Consider the following 21,484-nt stretch of genomic DNA (forward strand, 5'->3'; position numbering starts at 1 on the left):
CTAAAAAACTGCCATATGATGGTAGGCTCATAAAGCAGCTTTTCAACGCGTCAAAAACAAACACTTCCAGGTGGAATGACAAATCCGAATTAAAAAGGACTTCTCACGTTTGTCTAATAGTTTTGTTCTAGTCAATTTAGCGGGTATACCAGATTGATCGGTTTCACATAACCAGTGATTTTATGAGGTTAAGATATCAACATTACACATTTACGGCATTTGGCTGACATAAAATTATGACATTGCTTCACGCACCCAAAGACACCACTTTTTATGAGAAATTAATTTATAAATAGCAATAGGAAGTGATTACACAAACATCTGAAAAGGTAGTAAGCAGAAGCAACAAAAAAAAGCCTGATTACCTATAATTTTTCAAAACAAAAAGTGGATGCACTTTTTCTCACAAGAAAACCAAACAAAAACATCATGAATCTGTTTCAGCCATAAGGACACTGTCCCAATTTTGTAATTTTTCGATAAGTAAAGGAACAGTTTATCAAGTTTAAATCATAATGATGGGAGAGTAAAGTAGAGGCAGGTGCCAAAGCTGTTGCAGACTGGTTTTCAAAAACCCTATACAGGCAGAGTGAGAAGTTGCAGCTTCTGTTTGATCAGTCTGATTCTTCTTCCTCTTCATCGAGGTGGCTGTTTTTCTTTTCCTCACAATCACTGTCCTGAGTGAAAATAACGGAGACAACTTTGACTTAAACAACTCAGAAAATGTCATAAGCAGCACAATAACTGTACCCAAATAACACAAAAAAAATGTATCCAACAGGGCTCCCCTGTCAGTTTCCAGACAAAGTCAAGTTAATCTAGACAGCATTTTTAAATACAGCATGTTAAAAAAGTGCTGAGCAATATTTTGTAAAAAGAAAAATGTAAGAACAAAATAGAAATACAAAAAAGAAGAATACATGCAGACTGAACAGCAACTGCTTTAAAAACAAATAAAACCTTAAATTCAATTGGATATCTGACTGGTCACCAGTGCAGGGAGGCGAGTACAGGTGTCATTCTCTCCCTTCTCTTGGTACACATCAGTAATCTTGTGGCTGCATTTGCACCTGTTGCAGGTGCGACATGCTTGATTGATACCCAAGTAGAGCGACTTGCAGTAATCAATACAAGAGCAGATAAAAGTGTACTGTCTTTTAAGTGTTCCAGGTCCTTAAAAGACAGCACACCTTTAAGTTTAGCTATATTTCAAAGTTGAAAGAAGCCAGTCCTCAGAGAAGCAGATAACTAGAGTTGTAAGTTAAAAGCAGAATTGAAAGCGACACGATTTTTCACGTAGCTGTGTACATTAACAAATAATGTAATAAATAATGCCCCCAAATCAACTGCTAGCACTCTGGCTGTGTCAACATGACCAAAACTGATGACCTGAGTTTTATCTTGATTTAAACAAGACTTTTTTTTTTTTTTTTTTTTTTTTTTGCAATCTCGCATTTTCATGTCTTAAACAGTTGGAGATGAGGCAGAGTGAGCCATTATCAACCCATTTAAGTGGTAGATACAGCTGTGTGTCATTTGCATAGCAGTGATACTGTACTTCTGGTAAAATGGAACTCTGTGAAAGCATATATAAAAGAAAAAAAAACACAGGGCCCAAGGCAGAGCAATGGGGTACCCATCAGATGACTGTCCCTGAATAGGAGGAAATGTTACCCATCTTAATAGAAAATTGTGTTTTCCACATTGTAAGCAAACCATTGATTAAATAGTACGAGTCGAAGGCAGCATTATGGTCAAGGAGACCTAAAATGGCACACTTTCCAGAGTCAGCCAAGAGTAAAATCAACTGCTAGCACTCTGGCTGTTTCAACATGACCAAAACTGATGACCTGAATTTTCTCTCATTTAAATCAAGACATTTTTTGCGATCCCGCATTTTCATGTCTTAAACAGTTGAAGATGAGGCAGAGTGAGCCATTATCTCCCCATTTAAAATGGTAGCTACAGCTGCATGTCATTTGCATAGCAGTGTCCTTAAGTAGGACAGATTTAGTACTCCATCATCTAAAACTTGTTGTAATCTAAAACCGAAGTTTGAATTTACTTAGAATACCCTGCTTACTTAAAAATTAAGAAAGTAGCCAGTACCTCCTCCTCATTCTGTTCCTCTGGAAGTTGGGAAGATTCTTCATCCTCCTCATCACTTTCTGCTGACCGTTGTGATAGAATCTCTTCACCCTAAGAAAACAACACACACCCTGCATCATAATGTGCACAACTATGTACTGCTGTAAACCAGGACTTACGTATTTGTACCTTATAAGGTGTAAGGTGTTTCAGTACTAATTAGCTATGAGAAAACTGAACTATGACTCTTGTGCTTGCCTGTGTTGCTGTGGGTTTAAAGCTCTCTTGTTGCTACAAGTACTGCATTTTTAGGACACAATTAGCTAAAAAACAAAACCTCACTCACTCAGCAAGTGATTGGGGTAATCAGTTAAATAAATAAATACACACGTACGTCCGTGTCCAGGGTTCGAATCCCAACCAGGGCATATGCAGTGTGCTCCCTTAGGCCCTTGCCTACCTCACTAACTGAGTTAGAAACAAGAGTCCGAGTCAACAAGGTCTGCGTCAGATGCTGGGGGACCTGGCAATCTGACGAAAAGTGGGCTGCTGGAACAAATGCAAGACACACATGGACAAGCATGGGGAATAGAGGACTGGTGGAATGCTACTGCACAAGCAACCCCAGTGTGAAAGGGTATATGCTCTAGAACTAATAGCGCAGCGTTATCACAACTCAAAATTGACCTAAATGCGACAGCAAAGGGAGCCAGGACAACAGGTCAGAAGGGGGATATAGATATCAATATCATCATCCCCACAGACTGACATTGCGCACCAAGACCCAATGAATCCATGCACCATGGACAAGCAGGATACCAGTCATAGTATACTACCAAGACCAAGTGAAGTACCTGACGATGTGCTAGAAGATTTGAATGCAGCACTACGAACAATCACTACTGTGACTACCACTGAAATATATGCCATAGCAACAGTAATACTTGAGATGCTTGGCTACAAGATGATCATCAAGGAACAGTATCCTCTGTGGATAAGGGCAACGTGGAGAAGTTAACCAGCTATCAGAACTGCAGAAAGGCATGATGAAGGAATCTGAGAAGTCTTCCTGTGGAAGATTAATAAGCAAAAGACTAACAGCTCTGGCTGTTAGTGAAGTGACACTCAAGTTAAGAAGAAATAGAAGGATATTCTCCCATGAGCCATCCAAAGTGTACTCATGGTGGCAGGGTAACAGCATGAGAACAGACCCACCAAAGCCGGAGACTGAATAATTTGGGAGAAACATGGTAGAAGGAGGCATCACACAGCAATGCCCAGTGGTTGTTGAAATTTAGAGCAGACCACAGCAATCTGCCTGAACAAGATCCAGCAACAAATCACATTAGCAGATGTCCAAGAGGGTCTCAATAATGAAGAGCTGGACAGCTGATATGGTCCACACCTAATGGCTGAAGATGCTAACTCCACTCCATGAACATATGGAAGCACAAATGAACCGGATGCTAACGGATGGAACCAACCCTGAATGGTTAAGTGAAGGTCCAATAGTCCTGATCCTGAAGGACCCTGAGGTGGTTCCATCCAACTACAGGCTAATAACCTGCCTCTACACAACATGGAAGCTCCTGTCAGGCATCATTTCGGCTAAGATGAGTAGGCACATGGCTCAATACATGAGTGGGACCCAGAAAAACATTAACAATAAAACACCCAAGCACCAGTGACTGGTGGATAAAACAGTCACTTGAGACTGTAAGACCAGACAGACCAACCTGTGCACCGCCTACAAGAAAGCCTATGATTCAAAGACTCACACATGGATCCTCAAATGCTTGAGACTGTATAACATCAACAGGACTCCAAGAGCCTTCTTCAAGAGCTCAGTAGGGCTGTGGAAGACAAGCCTAGAGTCCAACTTCAAACCAATAGCACTAGTCACCATCAAGGAGATGCCCTGTCCCTGCTGCTGTTCTGCATAGGCCTCAGTGAAATCAACTCCAAGAGTGGCTACGGATACCAGCTACGAAATGGAGAAACTGTAAGCCATCTCTACATAGATGAGATCAAGCTGTATGCCAGCAGTGAACAAGACATTGATTCACTAATTCATCTCACCGGGATACAGTAACAACACTGGATTGTAATTTAGACTGAATAAGTTTGGTTGGATGGTTACAAGGAGAGAAAAGGTAATCAGACCTGAGGATGCCGTACTACCAGAAAGAAACATAGCAGATGTTGAGGGCAGCTACAAGTACCTTAGAATCCCACAGGCAAATAGAAACCATGAAGAAGCCACAAGGAAAGCAGCCACAGCCATATATCTACAAAGAGTGAGGCAAGTCCTGAGAAGTCAGCTGAATGACAAGAACAAGATCTGGGCTAACACCTACTCTGTACCCATCATCAGATACCCCAATGACATACTCAGCTGGCCAAAGGAGGAGATAGAAGCCACTAACATCAAGACAAGGAAACTCCTCACAATGCATGTAGGGTTTCATCCCAAATCCAGCACTCTGAGGTAATAAAATGATATTGTAAGGAGAAAAATAGCGATGGTCCAGAATAAACTCATGCAGGAAAGGTCTCTGTAGGCTTCAGCGTAAATCCTCAGGAGGGCTCTTTGACAGGCCTCTAGGGGCCTCAGTTGAAGGATGGGACAAGCACCGGAAGAAACAATATGGACATACACTGAAAAATGTATAGTTTGGAGAACAATAGTGGAGCCAGGACAAGTTTTTATGAAAAAATAAAAAGGGTTATGAAGAAAATGTATAAAAGGTGTGCCCACCTAAGACTGTTAGACATTCTCCAAACAATGCCTCGTTTGTAACATTCAGCTCAGAATAAAGATGGGACCATCAATTAATTCCAGAGTCTGCATCTTTATTTCTATTTAGTGTGTACTGAGTCAATAATCTTGAACTTAGGAAGATCTAGCAACGACAACGCTGAGGCTATACACTAAGCGGAAAGTGGGGCGCCGAGGACTAGCGAGCAAGAGCTACTATCCAGGATGAAACAACCAAGATTCAGGAGTACACCAGGATGATGGCCCCAAGTGACAAAGTGAATACCTCAGACAGCAGAGTCCCAGGGATAGTGGGAATGATGATGGGTATCTTGGACTTTAACCTACTGCATTGTACTACTGTACTGGCTAGGATGTATTCTATGAGTAAATGACAAAGCTCTTTTGTAAGTCGCTCTGGATAAGAGTGCCTGCCAATTGCAGTAAATGTGATGGAAACTCCTGCATGGTATGTAATACAATAAAATAGTGTAAGTAGTTGATATGGAGAAATCCTACCAATGGCTGGAAAAGGCTGGATTGAAAGACTGGCTGGGATCTAGCACACTATCCAGGACCCCAGATGCAGGCTGTGCAAAGATGCCCGAGACAATCAAGCACTGATAGAATGGTAATGGATAACCAACTGCACATAGCAGTGATGAACAAAGAGCAGAAGAGGGTCATAGTGTTAGATCACAAGTGATTGCAAAATCCCAAGTGATTACAACATTAGGACCAAGGAACATGAAAAGCTTGAAAAATACCAAGGGCTGAAAGAAAATCTGAGAAAAAAAAAAAGTGCAAAGTGAAGGCAACAAATACGTTCAACCCTTAAACAGGGAGAGTGGATCCAGAAGATTCCAGGAACAACATTGGTTATCTCTGTCCAGAAGAGTGCAGTCCTGGGAACAAATATTATGAGATTCCAGGTGAGTAACTGCAGTGTACTGTAGTAAGAGATGTAGGGATAATCAGAATTGTAGTAAAGGTGCACAGTTTCCAGAGAAAAGGCATACTTTGGACAGAGGTACTGCATCAGCTGTGCAAGCAAAGTGCTTCTGAACTATTATACACCCACACATACACCCCCACACACCAAATCTCATGTTTCCGATACTATCTTCCAAGTTGGTAAAACAAACAGAAAACTTCCCATCCAAATTAGTTATGCCAAAACTCTAAAATGGGCTGACTACCGAAATGATTCTCCCAATCACTTGCCTTCATAACCTAGACTTTAAGAGAAGCTGCTAGAAAAAAAAAGGGGATTCCCAGGGTTCACCTTCAGGTCCCTGTTCTTTAGATTGCCTAGCCAAAAGGCCTCCTGGCACTGGTTAAGAGTAAGCATGGCCTTTACGCGGTACACAAACTGTTCCAGTCCTTTTTTAAGTGCCGGCACATGATTGGTCAGGCCCATGTCCTGCCTGATCTGAGAACAGAGAAGCAGTGTTACACAAACAAGACACAAGATGGACTTCACAATTTAAAACAAAACTTTATGCATTTCATCTAGGACTTGTGGATACATTTGAGTACAGGTGTGGTGGCCCATCTATAAACTCTTGTTATTCTGTGTGTGGGTGGGACATTCAACATTCACATCATACCATCTGTTACCAAACCAACCACAGATGGCTTAACATCAATGACAATTGAGATCAGTGGCAATAAAAGACAAAGCATGCATCACATTGGAAAACAAAATAAATAAAAACCACAAGCAATTAGCATGAATGGACTACTTTGGAATATGTGTAACTTTACAGAAAATTAGATTGTTCTCATCATTTGTTTTATGAAAAGAAAAAAAAAATGAATAAATCAATCAATCAATGAATCAATCAATCAATAGAAACCCCAACTCTGACTAGTGCTGCATCATACCCATTTCATAAGACACATATTGCTGGCTACCTTGGAGTGGCCACACATGTGATGGAGCTGCCTGGTACTCAGCTGGAACGTCTTCAGTAAACTCTGAACATCCTCCTGAGAGACACGGCCATCAGACACACCCGTTATAATACTATTATAATACTGTTATAATATAATACCGTTATAATACTGAATTAAGCCTCACTGGGCGTTAGCGGCAAAATTATTTCTTGCTGTGACCACTAAGCCAAACGAGGAGGGAATGCAACTGGTAAACAGAGCACAGATACCTTGTGTTTTTTAAAGCTGTAGTCGAGGAGGGGCATTCCTAACTTAAGGAAGGACTCCAGAAAAAGCCTGCCATACTGGTAAAAGAAAGCCACACAGTGAACACACAGAACCATTTTTTCCACCTCACGTGTGGTATGTAGCCTTTATTTACTTTGTGTGTGCACATGTGAGCGCACTGCTCATGCACACTGCTCACCTTTAAACACACACTGAGAACAGGTCTGCTGTCAAAAACCTTTAGAGAAGATCAAAAGAGTGAGTTTGTGTACACAGAATTAAAGTTAGTACAGCCCAGTCAGTACTTTGGCTAAGGTCAGACAAGAGACTGCACTGTTCAAGTCAGATGTTCCCTATTTAAACCTTACAGTATCTCAGTAACTTCAAAGAAAAAAAATACAGGTAGCAAGTGACTTCGGGGGCTGTAGTAGCATGATTCAACAAAGAGGTGGAGAACTGTGAAGCAGGTGCAGAGTGAAGTAAAGACGTGACTGTACCTTGACCAGGTTAACAAGGATGTGGAAATCCCGCACGGCTATGTTCCACGTTAGGAGTTTTTCACTCTGAACCTGTAGATTAAAAGAAAGAATAACCAAATGAATAAGGATAATTACTTAGTTAAGTATTACTAAAAGGCACTGCACACACACCTGTTAGGTTATAAAAACTTTTCCAGTCTGTTTTCTTTTTTTCTCTGCTTCATAAGCATTCTTTCTTTCACAAACCCACATCCTCATACACATCTGAGCATACAACCACGTGTGTGGAGGAATGCACACACCTCTTTGCTGTCAGTCTGTCTTCCTGGAGGCAGCTTGCGCACACTCCTTTCCAGCTCTGCCATCAGAGCCTTGTAGTACACCAGGAAGGTTTGCCTGCAAAGGCAAGCAAGACTAAGTACTTTTGTGGGGCACGTTACTGAGCTGCTGACGTTGCAGCTCTCCCTGTGGAAGTCTGTGTGTGCACTAACTGGTATGACAGGGGGGCTATGGGAAGGCACATCACCTGCAGAGCGTGGCCCAGCTGCGGGACCTCGTGTCCTTAGCCTCGGTCAGCAGCTCACGGATGCCTTCTCCTGCAATTTCCTCCACTGCTTTCAATACATCATCAGTGTGCTCTAGATAAAGACTGCAGATATACAGAAAGAGAGGGGAGAAAAAAAAAAAAAAAAAAAAAAGATATGCATAAAAAGACAACCAGGAAGTGGACGTGTCTGAAATACTTGGCGGTAATGTGGGCAGTACCAGAGGAGGCTGTGGAGTGCATCGTTGTGTTTGTTCCCACGATCCTTTGCTCCACTTACTGTCACCCACTCTTGACACAGGAAATGCTTTGCCAGAGATGCTGGCAGAAAAAATATGATCTATAAGCTGAAAAGTTCCAAGTATGCACTAAACATGCTGTTTGAGGATACATTCTAATAATTTCCAAAAGCTAACATTTCTCAAGTCAGAGTACGGTCACATGACTTACCAATGGCATTTCTGTGCGAGCCTGGGCTGGGTCCTCCACACTGACCGAGTGTGATAATGAGCTGAGTTAGGCTCAGAGCTGCGCTCAGACTTGGAACTGTACTGCGCAAATTCAGCAGGTACTCAGAACTGTGCCTAAGTGTAGCGAGATACATGCAAACCCCCCCCCCCCCACACACACACACACACACACACTTATTTAAATTTTAATTATTTGAAGTTTAATACTGCCATACAATGGACCTTTGTGTTTAGGCATTTAATGGTGGAACTAATAGTTTTTGAACAATATTAACATAAGCAAGCAGTATTTCTTTCCATCTCATCCTTTCTCTTTGTACACCCAGGAATAAAAATGTGTGTGTGTGTGTGTGTGTGTGTGTGTGTGTGTGTGTGTGTGTGTATGCATGTATATATTCTCACTTTATAAACTGCTCCATGCTTAGGTCTGTGTCTTCCTCCTTTAGCCGGCTGGCAAGCACTCCAAGAGCACGCCTTAAAAGAGCCCGCTGCTCCGGCTGGGAGAAGCCAGACCTGAAAACGCATGGCTCCAATTCAGCTAGAACAACCAATACTGCAGCAGATCATTCAGAATTTTCCATGAGCAGATTAAGTTAAAGAATTTCCCTGGATAATCTTTACATAGTGTTATTTATTCCTACATATGGAAGATGTATGCTGCAGACATATGACTTGGAGCAGTCAGAAGTGTGCATTTGCTGTCTATACACTGACCAGCTGAAGGTGGTATCCAGCACCTGGAGCAGGAGCTGGTAGGCTGAACACATGAGCTGCTGCTCCTTCACATCCACACCAAGAGCATCCACCACGCCCTGCTTCTCTGTAATGAGGGTCTGCAAGACAACACACGCAAACACAGAGAAAACTCACCTGAGATTGCAAAGGACAAAAAAAAAATAAAAATTCTCGAGAATGTTTACATACAATAACAAGTCATTTTTATACCCACATATCTTGCAAGTACACTCACAGGGACAGGTTGGAGTGTGTACCTGGAAGTGGTTGTGGCAGTTCTCCAGGTGAGTACACAGCGTGGGTAGCAGCTGAACACAGAAGGTGGCCACATCCTTGGAGCTCTTCTGCTGCAGACGAGAGAAGCCAACTGCCCTGTCGGCCTTCACCTGCACAGTCCAGGCAGTTACAGTGACCAAGTAGTAACCACTACAGTTAAACAGAGCTTTCTAGAAACACATGAATGCATGTCACTGTGATAGACTGTTTATAGCCATGTAAGAGATTGAGTGCGCATCCAAATTAACATATGGGAAGGAGTATGTCTCATGCGATTTGCAGCAGTGCATAAAGTACCGCATGAACATGTTTGTGAGTGTCCAAATGTCAACGAGTGTCCATACTTTGAGGAACGGGGCTTTCTTGGCTGGGGTTGAAGCCAGGCTGAACTTTAGTTTGTGCCACATGTCCTCTAGCAGGAAGAGTAGCTCAGCAGGACCCAGCTGCACCTCCTCCCTCACCTACAAACCACAGTACTACATTTCTATATCTCATGCATGTTTGAGAACACCCCTTTCAGGTGTATAACAAAGCCTCATGACACGATTCATCATGGTGCAGAAATCTGACAATGTTGCATCATGGCAATGGACGATGTCGTGTTCTGTTCGTTATGCTAGTTGCAGTTGCATTGTTTGTAGTCGCAGTTTGAACACCAGAGGTTCCACTTTAGCTATGGCAAAGCTGTGACAACAGCACATTTTGATAGAATACAATGATTTATAATGTAACGTTTTGTAAATGTAAATTTTCTATGCATTTTATTTTAATTGCAGGGGGATATTAATTCTTGTTTTAAATTTACACAATATTTCACAAATTTATTTTTCCCCCCCAGAAATTTAGTTTCAAATATTGAGAAAATCTATTCATGAATCCAGTATTGTGTATCATATTGAATCGTGAGCCGAGTGCATTGATACACCCCAAAATCCTATATTTGCTATCTTTATAGGGTTAACATATAGACAATATATTATTAAATCCACTGTATGAGATGATAAACCTTCAAGATCAAATAGAATGAGAATGGACTAGTTCAGAGGCAGTGTTGACCTTGCTGTGGAGCTCAGTGTCCAGTACTGAACGGGAAAGGAGACCACACTGCAGCACGCCAAGAGCCTCCATGTCCAGCTCTCTAAAGAAGGGCCTATATGAAGACACACTGACAGCTGCTTTGGTTCCTTTCTCCTTCTCTGGATGATCCTGTCATATCACAATACAAATCTTCAGTCTCTATATTCTCTCATACTACTGCTAGTGTAAAACGGGAACATTAACAACCTGAGGAAAAGATTATTTATAGCATGCCTAGACCACTAGTTTTGTGTATGTAAACACATTATCTCAAGGTCAATGTGATTAATGAACTGCAGTGCCTGTTGAGATTCGTTTGGTAGTGTGGCCTCCTCCAGCTGAGAGCTGTCTGTGGAAGAGTTCTTACTGTCTGACGCTTTCCTCTTCTTCCCCACTGATTCTTAAAACAGAGAGTAATAGCTGCTTTATACACATCACACAGCATTCTAAAAACTCCACACTAATTCCCCATCACAAGAAAACTTACTCAATATTTACTCTATTCTACTAAGCAAACCTGAGTAAAGCAGGAGTGCTGGACTGAAGATTAGTATTAAGGGAGCGTCAGTAAAGTGCATGTGGGAGAGAGGTGTGAGTGCATTGACTGGCTGTGGGAAAAAATGTGGAAAATGGGAGACGGTCTCCTTACTTCTATTTGCTTTCTTTGCAGGAGCAGTAGAGGACGTAGTAGCCAGAACTTCAGGACTTTCACAGTCAAAGTTAGCGAGGGGAGGAATGAAGCCAGGGCTGGCTGAAAACCACACACACAGTACGTTTCCAATCTAGCCAATTATCCTTCTGGGTGTTGTACACATTAGTTGTGTTTTGCTACCTGCCAGGCATGTCTCTAGTAAAGTCTGCAGGTAGGTGATGTTCTGAAGACGAGTGACAACTTTCATTTTCATCTCAGGGTCTGTCTGTTTGCAAAAAGCATTTACCACCTAGACATACAGATACACATGAGCACACACCATTAAGCTTTATAACATTTTTGTATTAAAAAAAATAAAATAAAAAAAATTAAGGCCAAAGCCAAGCAATCAGAATAAAGCACAGCAAAGGGAAAGAATATACAAGACACCAAACCCATCACCCAGGTCCTCATGAAGCTCTCATGCTTATAAAAGCAGGTGCACTTACCTCTCTAAACCAGTTGATGGTGTAGAAGAGCAGAGAGCAGAAGAACTCCCGCTCAGCCTTAGACAGGCTGTCCATTTTCTCCACAACCTCCATATCAGTCAGGATCAGAGGGCAGCCTGCAACCACACACACACACACATCTAAACAATAATTTAACATACATCACAGGAACGTTGTGACATGCTCCCTTGAACTGACTGGTCAGACATCCAGATAGGTTCTAATAAGATATGTGTATAATTAATATAATTGGTCTGATTTTTTAACACTTTTGAGCAGAAGTGCCAGAGCTGGCAGCCCCAGCCCAGTCTACTCTAGGCCAAGGGGGAGCAAGCCACTTCACCATTGTAATGTAAAACACAGTGGCCTGACATGTCATTAAACGCTCTGTTCCTCTTTAAGTACATTTAAGGTTCCTTATGCTGGCAGCTTGGGGCAAATGCAGCACTGCTGAAATACACTCACATCCTCAGGGGCTGATGTTATTAAAGGATCTATTCATATGTGCTCTAGGCAATTGCTGTCTACATAAGATGAGATTGCTGTCTAAATAAGATAAAAACCAAAGATCATATGGAGCTTTCCCAAAAGAGATGGGTTTTGAGATTTCTAAAAGGTGCTGGTTGGCTCAGTGTAGGGCATCTGACCTAGCAAGGCATCGATCTCTTCCAGGTCACCCTGGTGCTGCTTCTCTTCACACAGCCTCAACAAGCGGAAGAATGATGACAGACATAGAGGAGATACATGCCTGGGGGGAATAAACAAATGTGTTCCTCTGTTTCAGCATGTAAAATCTTTTTTTCTTTTTAATTTTGTAATGACCAGATTCTCTTTTGCCACTAAAAATATTTATAGCAGTATTCTGAAGTCAACAGCTCAGTGCAGCTACAAAATTCTGATCCATCATATTTAGCATGGTCAAATTAAAGATGCATGCGTGTATAATGCCCTGCCAGGGTCTGAGGGGAGGCCACCCTGACCTGCCGGTGTTCCCGGGGGTTGCAGTGGCTCGGCCATCTGCTCTGCGGGGAACATCCTGAGTCTGCAGGGGCAGTAAATTGATGGCAATTCCTCCCTGACTTTCCTCGTCGTCCAGATTATACATAACTGAGGCAGGGAAGGGAAATGAGCTACACACACACACACACACACACACACACACACACACACACACACACACACACACACACACACACACACCATTACAATGGACAAATTATATAAATTCTTTTTTTTTTTTTTTTTATAATATTTGCTTTTCTGGAGATGTGACTTGAGTGCATTATAATACAAATTAAATATTTTTCACAATTTTATATTTAATTAGTACAACCCATGATTACTAAACTGTTTTGGTAGTTTTAGTACAATCTAGTCCTTCAGTTAAAATAATACAGCAATAATATAGTGCAACCAATGTCAACAAATGTTAGATGACTATGTCCAGATCCAAGGTCTAGTCTTGTGAAATCTGTCCTTAATATTTGTTAAACTGGGAGATACGTGTAGAAATTGTCGTCAACAATAAACACAAAGAAAGAACCTATAAGCCACCCCATAGCACGCTGACTCTTACCCTGCTATCTCTGCTCCTAAATCCACTACAAAGTCCTCCTGAAACTCCTCCAGCACACTCTTCCCAATCCATGCCTGGCAGAGGACAGAGGCGAGAGAAGGCAGCTCACACCAAGGCCAGCACTGCTTCATACCCGTTCAACTACCTTATCATTTCATGCTACTGGTAACAAATCACCAACATGCTATGGTGAGGTGCAGAGATGTGACAGTGTGGCTGAGGTGCAGACCTGCACCAGTGGGTCCAGGGGGAAGGTCTGCAGCAGGTTGGCTAGCTCATCATAATAGAGTGCAGTTGCCTCGGCGGAGACTTCACTACAGGAACGCACCAGTTCCAGTAGCGGCATCACCTGCCCATGCATGTATACACACACAGACACACACACACCTGCATAAATGACTCTTACACATATATTTCATCAACACAAACATACAGCCACACTCTGCCTGGTCTGCTCACCTGTCGGTGTGTGTCTTTGGGCAGTGTACCTCCCTGGCTTACCCCTGCATTGCTCCTGTAAGTGCCGCACGCAGAAGTGGAAAAAGCACAGAAAACCAACCCGTAGCACTTAGTATCTGGCAACTTATACCGACATGAAACAGAACAGTGTATGCTGAAGGGCATATACTGGAGGGCTGTACCTGGGTGCCGCCATGATCCCTACCATCATAACGGCACCAATGATGCCAATACGCTTGTACTTAGGAACGGTGCTGGACAGCTGCTTGCGAACCACTATGTGCATGTCATCCTAGCAGAGGGAAGGAGATTTTAGTGCCACTTAAAAGCACTGTTTCATAAGACATTGAAAGAACCATGTATGTAGCTCTTACCTGAATGTGGCTAACATGCTGGTCATGTCTGAAGGCAAGAGAGCTGAGCAGGTGGAAAAGCTGGCGGATCTGCTGTGGATTCAGTTTCTCCATGTAGTCCAGGATACCCTGCAAAGCAGGGCGCTTGGCGTTTCAGCAGGACAAAGGGCACTGCGCATGGCTTGATGCACAGCAACCTCCAGCAGCACGCATAATGCTGCAGAACTGGTTTCACAGTGGTTCACCATTTACCTTCACTGCATTCAGAACAATGACCACCTGCTTCTGGTTAACAGAACACTACAGCAATTTTGCTTAAACAGACCCTGTATTCGTTTAGTTGTATTAAAACACAACAGGTTATACGTATAACTGAGGTAGACCTGCTGCTGTCAAAACCAATGCACACGGCTGTTGAGTCCTACCTTAACAAAGACGGCATACTGAGCCATCTCTGTGGGCTTCTGGGATACCAGCTCACACAGCAGCTCCAGAGCCACACCAGCCTCTCCACTCACACCGCTGCACACATGTGTGACCAAGGAGCCCACCACCTCCTGCATGCACAGTTACAAAACAAATTAAACAGATTTGAAAAGGTTGCATTCTAAAATGTTTAAACCATGTGGTCACAGAAATTATGGTTAGTTTAACCAGAGGGCTAATTTAACCAGAGATATTTCACTGGTATTAAAATCAAAAGTTGAAAGGCTGAGGAGAATAAATCTCTTATTCAACTTTCCTCACATCCTAAAAAGGAACATAAAAAAATGAAAGAAAACATTTTGTGATGGTAAATCCTGGATCCTCTGGGCCCCCTCCTACCTGCTGGCAGTAGGAGTCAAAGGCAGTGAAGGCCAGCTTGTACATGTGGCCCCCGAAAGGCACCACACAGCAGTCTGGAGAGCGCAGCAGACTCTGAGCCAAGGCCAGGATGGAGGGGAAATATCCACGGATCACCTGCTCAACACACACACACACAGACACAGCCCCAGACCATAGCCAAGCACATATCATTACACATAACCTACACAACCCATGCAAAAACACACCATTAAACCTCAAAAAAAACCAAAAACAACACACACTAGAACACACCAATACACTTCCACTACATGGCATAACAGCTCATCAATCTAGAAACCAGGAGTGGAGGGAAACATACGGCACATAACTTTACATAAAAGGCAAATGTCAAATGTTCCCTCCACTGAAGAGTTTCAATTACATGAGGAACCTAGGGTGGAACACCCTGCAGGGTGAGCTGAAGGAGCAGCCTCAGACCTGAGCGTAGTCCCTGAACGTCCTGCTGAGGAGTGCCTCCTGGATGAGGCCTCGGCGCACTTTAACCTTCAGCAGCTGCTCCGCCCCACGCCGACTCTGGTTAGCATTGGTGGAGTGGAGGATGAGCAACACCAACACATCAAGCACCTGATAGAGTGTGAGAGAGAGGGAAAGAAATATGAAGGAGAGAAAGTGTCTCAAATAAATAATACATAGGATTATGATGAGACAGAAAATGAAAGGTGAAGATGATCCAAAATAAAAATCTGTACCTTGTGATCTTCAGTCTCATGGACATTCTCTACAGCCTGCAAGGGAAAACAGGTGCATGACTTAATGATTATAGTGTATTAGTGCTGTGAAGGATGTGCTTATGGTGTGATCGCGCTGCAGCAAGAAGGTGGGCTGCTGGATCACTGCTCACCTTGAGCCATGCCTCAGAAATGGTCTTTTGAAAGCGCACGGCTGACTTAATCACCTCCAGCACCAAAGCCACACTGTCCTTACTGCTGCATGATGAGACACTGTAGGAGCTAGCACCAGAGAACTGGGTGACATTTAAATACTGCATGCATTAATATACCTAGGGGCCTACCTCATGTAGCGTGAGCCCATGCTCAGTCCAGAAGAACACAGGTTACATGTGAGCAAGTCCAAGTCAGAGAGAGAGAGAGTGAGCATAAAACCATCTCACCCCAATTACCTTTTACTCTTCTCATGGCTTTGAGAGGCCTGCAGCACAGAAGACAACATACACTGTTCCAAATTCAGCTTCTTGTGTAAATCACACACCACCTAAAATACACATAAAAACACATTATTGGAACATGAGTGTTCTTCACATGCATATATACTTCCAAGCCCAAGGAAAATGTCAAAGATCTTTAGTGCACAATTGTGGACAGTTTAAGTGACAGCTTCAGAACCATGCAGTATATGCTCTGACCTCACTGCTATCAGAAGCAGAGATGGAGTGCAAGATGAACTTCACTACAACAGGAAGATCTTCCAGCTGCACTGCAGAAACAGTGGTCATGACAGCACCCCGCACCTGAGCCACAGACATGCTTAGGCAGAACACAGCAGAGGCCGAATGAGTCAGAACGGCAGTCAAGATCTCGTAACCAATGGAACCATGGACACAATACATTAAACCGCATTATGCTTGAAGAGTGTTCAGTCTAGAAAAAGCTCATTGGGTATCTGCAGTAGTGTGAGAGGGCAATACCTCAGCCAGAAGCGCTGAGCTGAGGTTGAGGCTGGACAGAGCATCCAGGATGGGAACGGTCAGCTGGGTGTTCTCCTGCAGTAGAGCACTTGGGAGAGGCCCATGTGTTAGTCTCTTACTAACAGGTTCATGGGAAAACCTCAGACACATTAGTATCTCATTACTATCTGCACTTTCCACTCATTATGAGATCAAGCAAAAATGACAGTTAAATGATACAACCAGACAAAAAGGTGTAATCTCACACACTGTGATTTGAAAATGACACATGACTAAAGATCTCAGGAAGTGTTACAGACTTGGTGGAACTCTAGGATAAATCAGAATGATTACTTCAGCTCTCGGGCCATGTGTCCATGCTGCGAGTCCTCGAGGATTTCGGGCAAGCTGGTAATGATGTCCCGCTGGACCTCAACAGGAGCCACAGCCACTAGCTGCATCAACTTACAGCCCAAATCCTGTACGTGCACACACACACACACACACACACACACACACACACACACACACACACACACACACACACACACACACACACACACACACACACCCCTTAACAACTCAATCTTACTAGATAGAGCGGACAGTAAGTTGGTTGTGAGAAACAAGACTTTAGTCTGTTAAGTGATTCGCCACCAAGGTGAGACAGTGTTGTATTAGGGTAACAGTGTTAAGTAGTCTTAATGGCCTGTGAATAGAAACTTTTAGACAGTCTATATCTTAAATAGAGTATAAAACCATATTGATTCATATTTTCAGTGCTCTTTAAATGTTCAGATACTGAAATGCATATTTATTCCAGAGTTGTTACAATATACAATTTTTATGTTTTCAAAATGATTCAAATGTTTGCAGAAGTGCTTTGTTCACGTTGTCTAGGCACAAAATCATACTAGTGATTGATTTCTCTTGTTGTTGAAGCTGTCCTGCCAGCCTGGACACACTATTTCATCACTGTGTACTTTGTATGTGGTCTGAGATGAAAAAGCTGACTTGACTAGCAACAAAATGTAAAATAATAATAATAATAATAATAATAATAATAATAATAATAATAATAATAATAAAAATAAACCATTGTACACAATAATTATTTCAAACATGTATAGAGTGATCCGGAATTGACCTCGTGGCGCCAGAGGACAATTATGAGTCAGCAAAAAGCATGTCAATGCTACATAAGGAAAGCTACAAACCTTGCAATCCACGACTCGATCAAGCCACTTCAGTTGGGTTATGATGAGGTGTGGAATGTTAAGGCCACCCTCTCCGACACTGAAACAAGTACAAGTACATCTAATGACTACAGTATGCTAAGGGTATGGGACCAAACCACAAACTTAGAAAGAAAGTGGTATTTGGTACACATTTGTCCATGTGCTTATAGAACTTCAACTAATAAAAGCAGGCAGACATTGATCTTGCCATCACACTTTGCATGCACAAATCGTTCCATGACAGATATACAGGAGATTAAATCAAAAATCAGTGAAGTGGTGACCAAGACTTACCCCTCAAACATGAACTCTGGAAGCTTCTCAAACAAAGTGTTTAAGACCGGGGTCTACAAATAAGGTAGAAATTGAAAGCCCCTCAGATAAAAAAAGCAATGAGTAAGAAAACAAGAGAGCTTGAAAAGGTTGTATATGAAGAATATATCACTCTTTGCCTGTAGCATCTCGACACCAAGAAGCAGTCGCACCAGGCTCTCCTGAAATGAGCTGGCATTGAGGAAAGAGGAAAACAGAGAAAACACAAGATGAGAAGAACACCATGTTACCTTCACAGCATTACATGTTATACAACATGAATGCATCTTTAGCATTTACATTTATGGCATTTAGCTGATGCTTTTATCCAAAGCGACTTACAATTATGACTGAGTACAACTTGAGCAATTGAGGATTAAGGGCCTTGCTCAGGGGCCCAACAGTGGCAACTTAGCAGTGATAGGGCTTGAAAGAGCAACCTTCCGATTACAAGTCAAGTACCTTAACCACTGAGCTAACACTGCCCAAGAACCACACTGCATTTCACACATTACCTGGTCTCTCCCTTGCCTGCAGACCGTGGTAGAGAGGGAAGCAAGCAGTTTCTAAATCTCTCAGGGTCTTCAATGTGAGACTCCAGGCCAGATATGAACTCCTTAATTATCTGACAGAATTGAGAATATGAATGCCAGTAAAACATATGTGCCCTTTTACTGGAATTGAAAGTCTGAAATGTGCACTTACACTGGGATATCTGGGATTCTTTCTTAGATGGTGTTGCAGTCTCTTTTGAAACACAACTTGATCTACAGCTATTTAATACAAAAAAAGTACACTGAGAGGAATGCATGTAAAAATTATTTGTTTTGGGTTTTTTTTTAGTACATCGACTGTATAATTTGACACAGCCAATATTTACATCCGGGGGCATCGTACCAATTTCATTAGACATGTTGCCATGCTTCAAGATGACACCAGATTCTCGTAGAATTTGTACAAAAACAGAGTCAGGAACCTCATCAGGAGCTGCTGGTCTGGGTGGCTGTGCGCTGGACTTTTTCTTAGATTCTGGGTAAGTAAAATACACATTTACCATATTAAAAAGGGGACGGTCTGTACATTTTTAGTAAACGTAACATTATTTAACCGGTCAACTTACTGGGCGCATCGAATGAGGTTGTTCCTTCATTCACTGAAAAAGACGCTGGCCGTTTCTTCTTGCGCATCATTCTCAACTAATACAGGCTTGCCGTTCCCTTTACCTTACCTAACCGTCGGTGAGGCACATGTAACGTTATTTAAAAACGGAGGTTTAATATGAATCGTCTGGTTAGATACCTAGCTAGTTATCCAGTTAGCTAGCTACCATGTGTTTAAAAAAAGACAAGCAATTACTTGCCAACTGTTACTGAATAACTTTCTGAACTTATCTAGCTAGTTAGCTACCTGGTACCACTAAATGTGAGATTGAATACAAACTACTTAGAAGCCTCCTTGTGGTCCATCTAACAAGACAACTAGCTGACAACAAATGTATTGGAATTAGTTACCTGCTAAATACATTAATAAAAGTTACTCATTTAGGTTAGCTAACCTTAGCTAGCCGCCTGAAAATTTTAATTAATTGAACATTAACGCCTCCTATCCTGAATACTACTTATTCTCAAGTTAGCTAGATACACTTAGTTGTAGTGGTGACTGCTAACTTATTACATTAGAAGTTAATAAAAGCAAACTTACGTTGTTGTCTATTTCAAAAGTCCAGACTTGCGTTTCAGGGAAGATTCTCGCGCCAATGTTTCGTAAACTGTAAGGGATCGTTGTGCAATGCCTAGTTAAAAACGAACGTAACAGGAATATTTCGTGGTATCTGCATATTTGTGTTTGTAATTATTTGACAGAGCGATTATATATCTATGTATTACTCATTAAAAAGCACGATTTTTTGGATTTCGAGGCAAGGATTATTTTTCCCCGGAATCAACTGAGATCAAGTATTCAAGACGTTACCTAAACTTTGGGGGCGTCACTCTCCCAGTAACCGCCCTTCTACCCAAGCTACCTTCTTATTATGTGTCGCACCTTCCTTTACTTCAGTAGGTTATCCTAGGTTAAGTGTGTCGAGGTTTACAGATATGGCTAAGTCATTGTACGATATTAGCGCGAAGACGTTAGAGGGAGCGGAGTTAAAACTTTCGCATTTGCAAGGCAAGGTGATTCTTATCGAGAATGTCGCGTCTCTCTGAGGCACGACCACCAGGGATTACACCCAGATGAACGAGCTCCATGAGCGGTTCTCTGAGAAGGGGCTGGTGATTTTGGGAGCACCCTGTAATCAGTTTGGATATCAGGTAAAGTCATTAGCATGTTTGGACACGATAACTTACCATTTGTAATTCATAGCCTCAGTGCATCAAGTGGCAGGTGCGTGAGACGCGCTTACGTTCACCTGCGTTACTGCCCTGCGCTTGCTTAAATCCAAGGCAGATCGCCTCGCTTATGTCAGCCTACTTATTTTGACGCATGTTCATTCTCTTTTCAGGAAAACTGTAAGAACGAAGAGATACTGATGTCCTTAAAATACGTCCGTCCAGGAAATGGCTTTGAACCAAAATTTCAACTCTTGGAGAAAGTTGATGTCAACGGGAACGACGCGCACCCATTATTCGTTTTTCTCAAGGAGAAACTTCCTTTACCGAGTGATGAGTCAATGGCATTCATGACCGATCCCAAAAATATAATCTGGAGTCCAGTATGTCGGTCCGATATCGCATGGAATTTCGAGAAGTTTCTCATTGGACCAGACGGAATTCCGTTCAAACGCTACAGCAGAAGATACTTGACAAGTAACATTGAAGGGGACATAAAAAAGCTTCTAAACATCGCTAACTAAACGCGTCTTAAACCTGCAACAGTACAAAAGCTAGCTGTGCCCCCCTGCGCGCAATGCCGCTGTATTGGGACCCTTACTTATTGACGATATCCTTTTAAAAATTATATGGAAGGGTATCCGATGCTTTGTAAAAGTCGCAATTTCACAGTTGCATGGAGCCCATGTATGGCACATCATGTCTTGTGTGGATCAATAAATCACTTCAAAGTTTGAGTCTTAGTGTTCATTCTTACAATGCATTTATTTATGGACACTGGCTCTAGATCTGAGGGCCAGGGATCAAACATATATCTGATTCAAAGGGTTAGTTACCAGGTTAATTATGTTCCTTGGGGAAATAGTCAAACTATGCTGGACTCTGGGTGTCCAGGACTGGCACTGTGGTTTAAAGTTTATAAGTACAGCTACAGTATTAGCTGGATTTATTTATTTGTTTTTAAACACCCAGTGTCCTACAGTGTGGTGCTC

The 21,484-nt window shown here is 42.3% G+C and overlaps 2 protein-coding genes across 2 annotated transcripts; one reads left to right on the forward strand and one right to left on the reverse strand.

Moving 5' to 3' along the window:
* Positions 1-168: 168 nt before the first annotated feature.
* On the reverse strand, positions 169-20,087 carry fancd2 (FA complementation group D2). Its single transcript, XM_035523913.1, has 44 exons — positions 19,864-20,087; positions 19,283-19,390; positions 19,060-19,191; positions 18,868-18,935; positions 18,678-18,787; positions 18,303-18,354; positions 18,145-18,197; positions 17,830-17,908; positions 16,967-17,091; positions 16,634-16,721; positions 16,352-16,456; positions 16,109-16,200; positions 15,830-15,938; positions 15,678-15,713; positions 15,406-15,552; positions 14,947-15,081; positions 14,547-14,678; positions 14,143-14,250; positions 13,951-14,060; positions 13,769-13,823; positions 13,539-13,658; positions 13,310-13,383; positions 12,714-12,863; positions 12,381-12,481; positions 11,734-11,849; positions 11,426-11,534; positions 11,243-11,344; positions 10,896-10,993; positions 10,573-10,722; positions 9,861-9,977; positions 9,498-9,626; positions 9,220-9,338; positions 8,908-9,018; positions 8,486-8,619; positions 8,257-8,356; positions 8,018-8,140; positions 7,794-7,887; positions 7,510-7,581; positions 7,212-7,250; positions 7,015-7,089; positions 6,764-6,838; positions 6,132-6,278; positions 2,110-2,199; positions 169-677 (listed from the first exon to the last, which is right to left on the reverse strand). The coding sequence occupies exons 2-44, from the start codon at positions 19,350-19,352 to the stop codon at positions 615-617; spliced, it is 4,314 nt and encodes a 1,437-aa protein (XP_035379806.1). The 5' UTR covers positions 19,353-19,390; positions 19,864-20,087; the 3' UTR covers positions 169-614.
* An 84-nt stretch (positions 20,088-20,171) lies between these two features.
* gpx1b (glutathione peroxidase 1b) lies at positions 20,172-21,229 on the forward strand. The gene is made up of 2 exons (XM_026997566.2): positions 20,172-20,474; positions 20,666-21,229. The coding sequence occupies exons 1-2, from the start codon at positions 20,259-20,261 to the stop codon at positions 21,014-21,016; spliced, it is 567 nt and encodes a 188-aa protein (XP_026853367.2). The 5' UTR covers positions 20,172-20,258; the 3' UTR covers positions 21,017-21,229.
* Positions 21,230-21,484: the final 255 nt, after the last annotated feature.

The sequence above is a fragment of the Electrophorus electricus genome, chromosome 3 (assembly GCF_013358815.1).
Source record: "Electrophorus electricus isolate fEleEle1 chromosome 3, fEleEle1.pri, whole genome shotgun sequence".
Taxonomy (NCBI): domain Eukaryota; kingdom Metazoa; phylum Chordata; class Actinopteri; order Gymnotiformes; family Gymnotidae; genus Electrophorus; species Electrophorus electricus.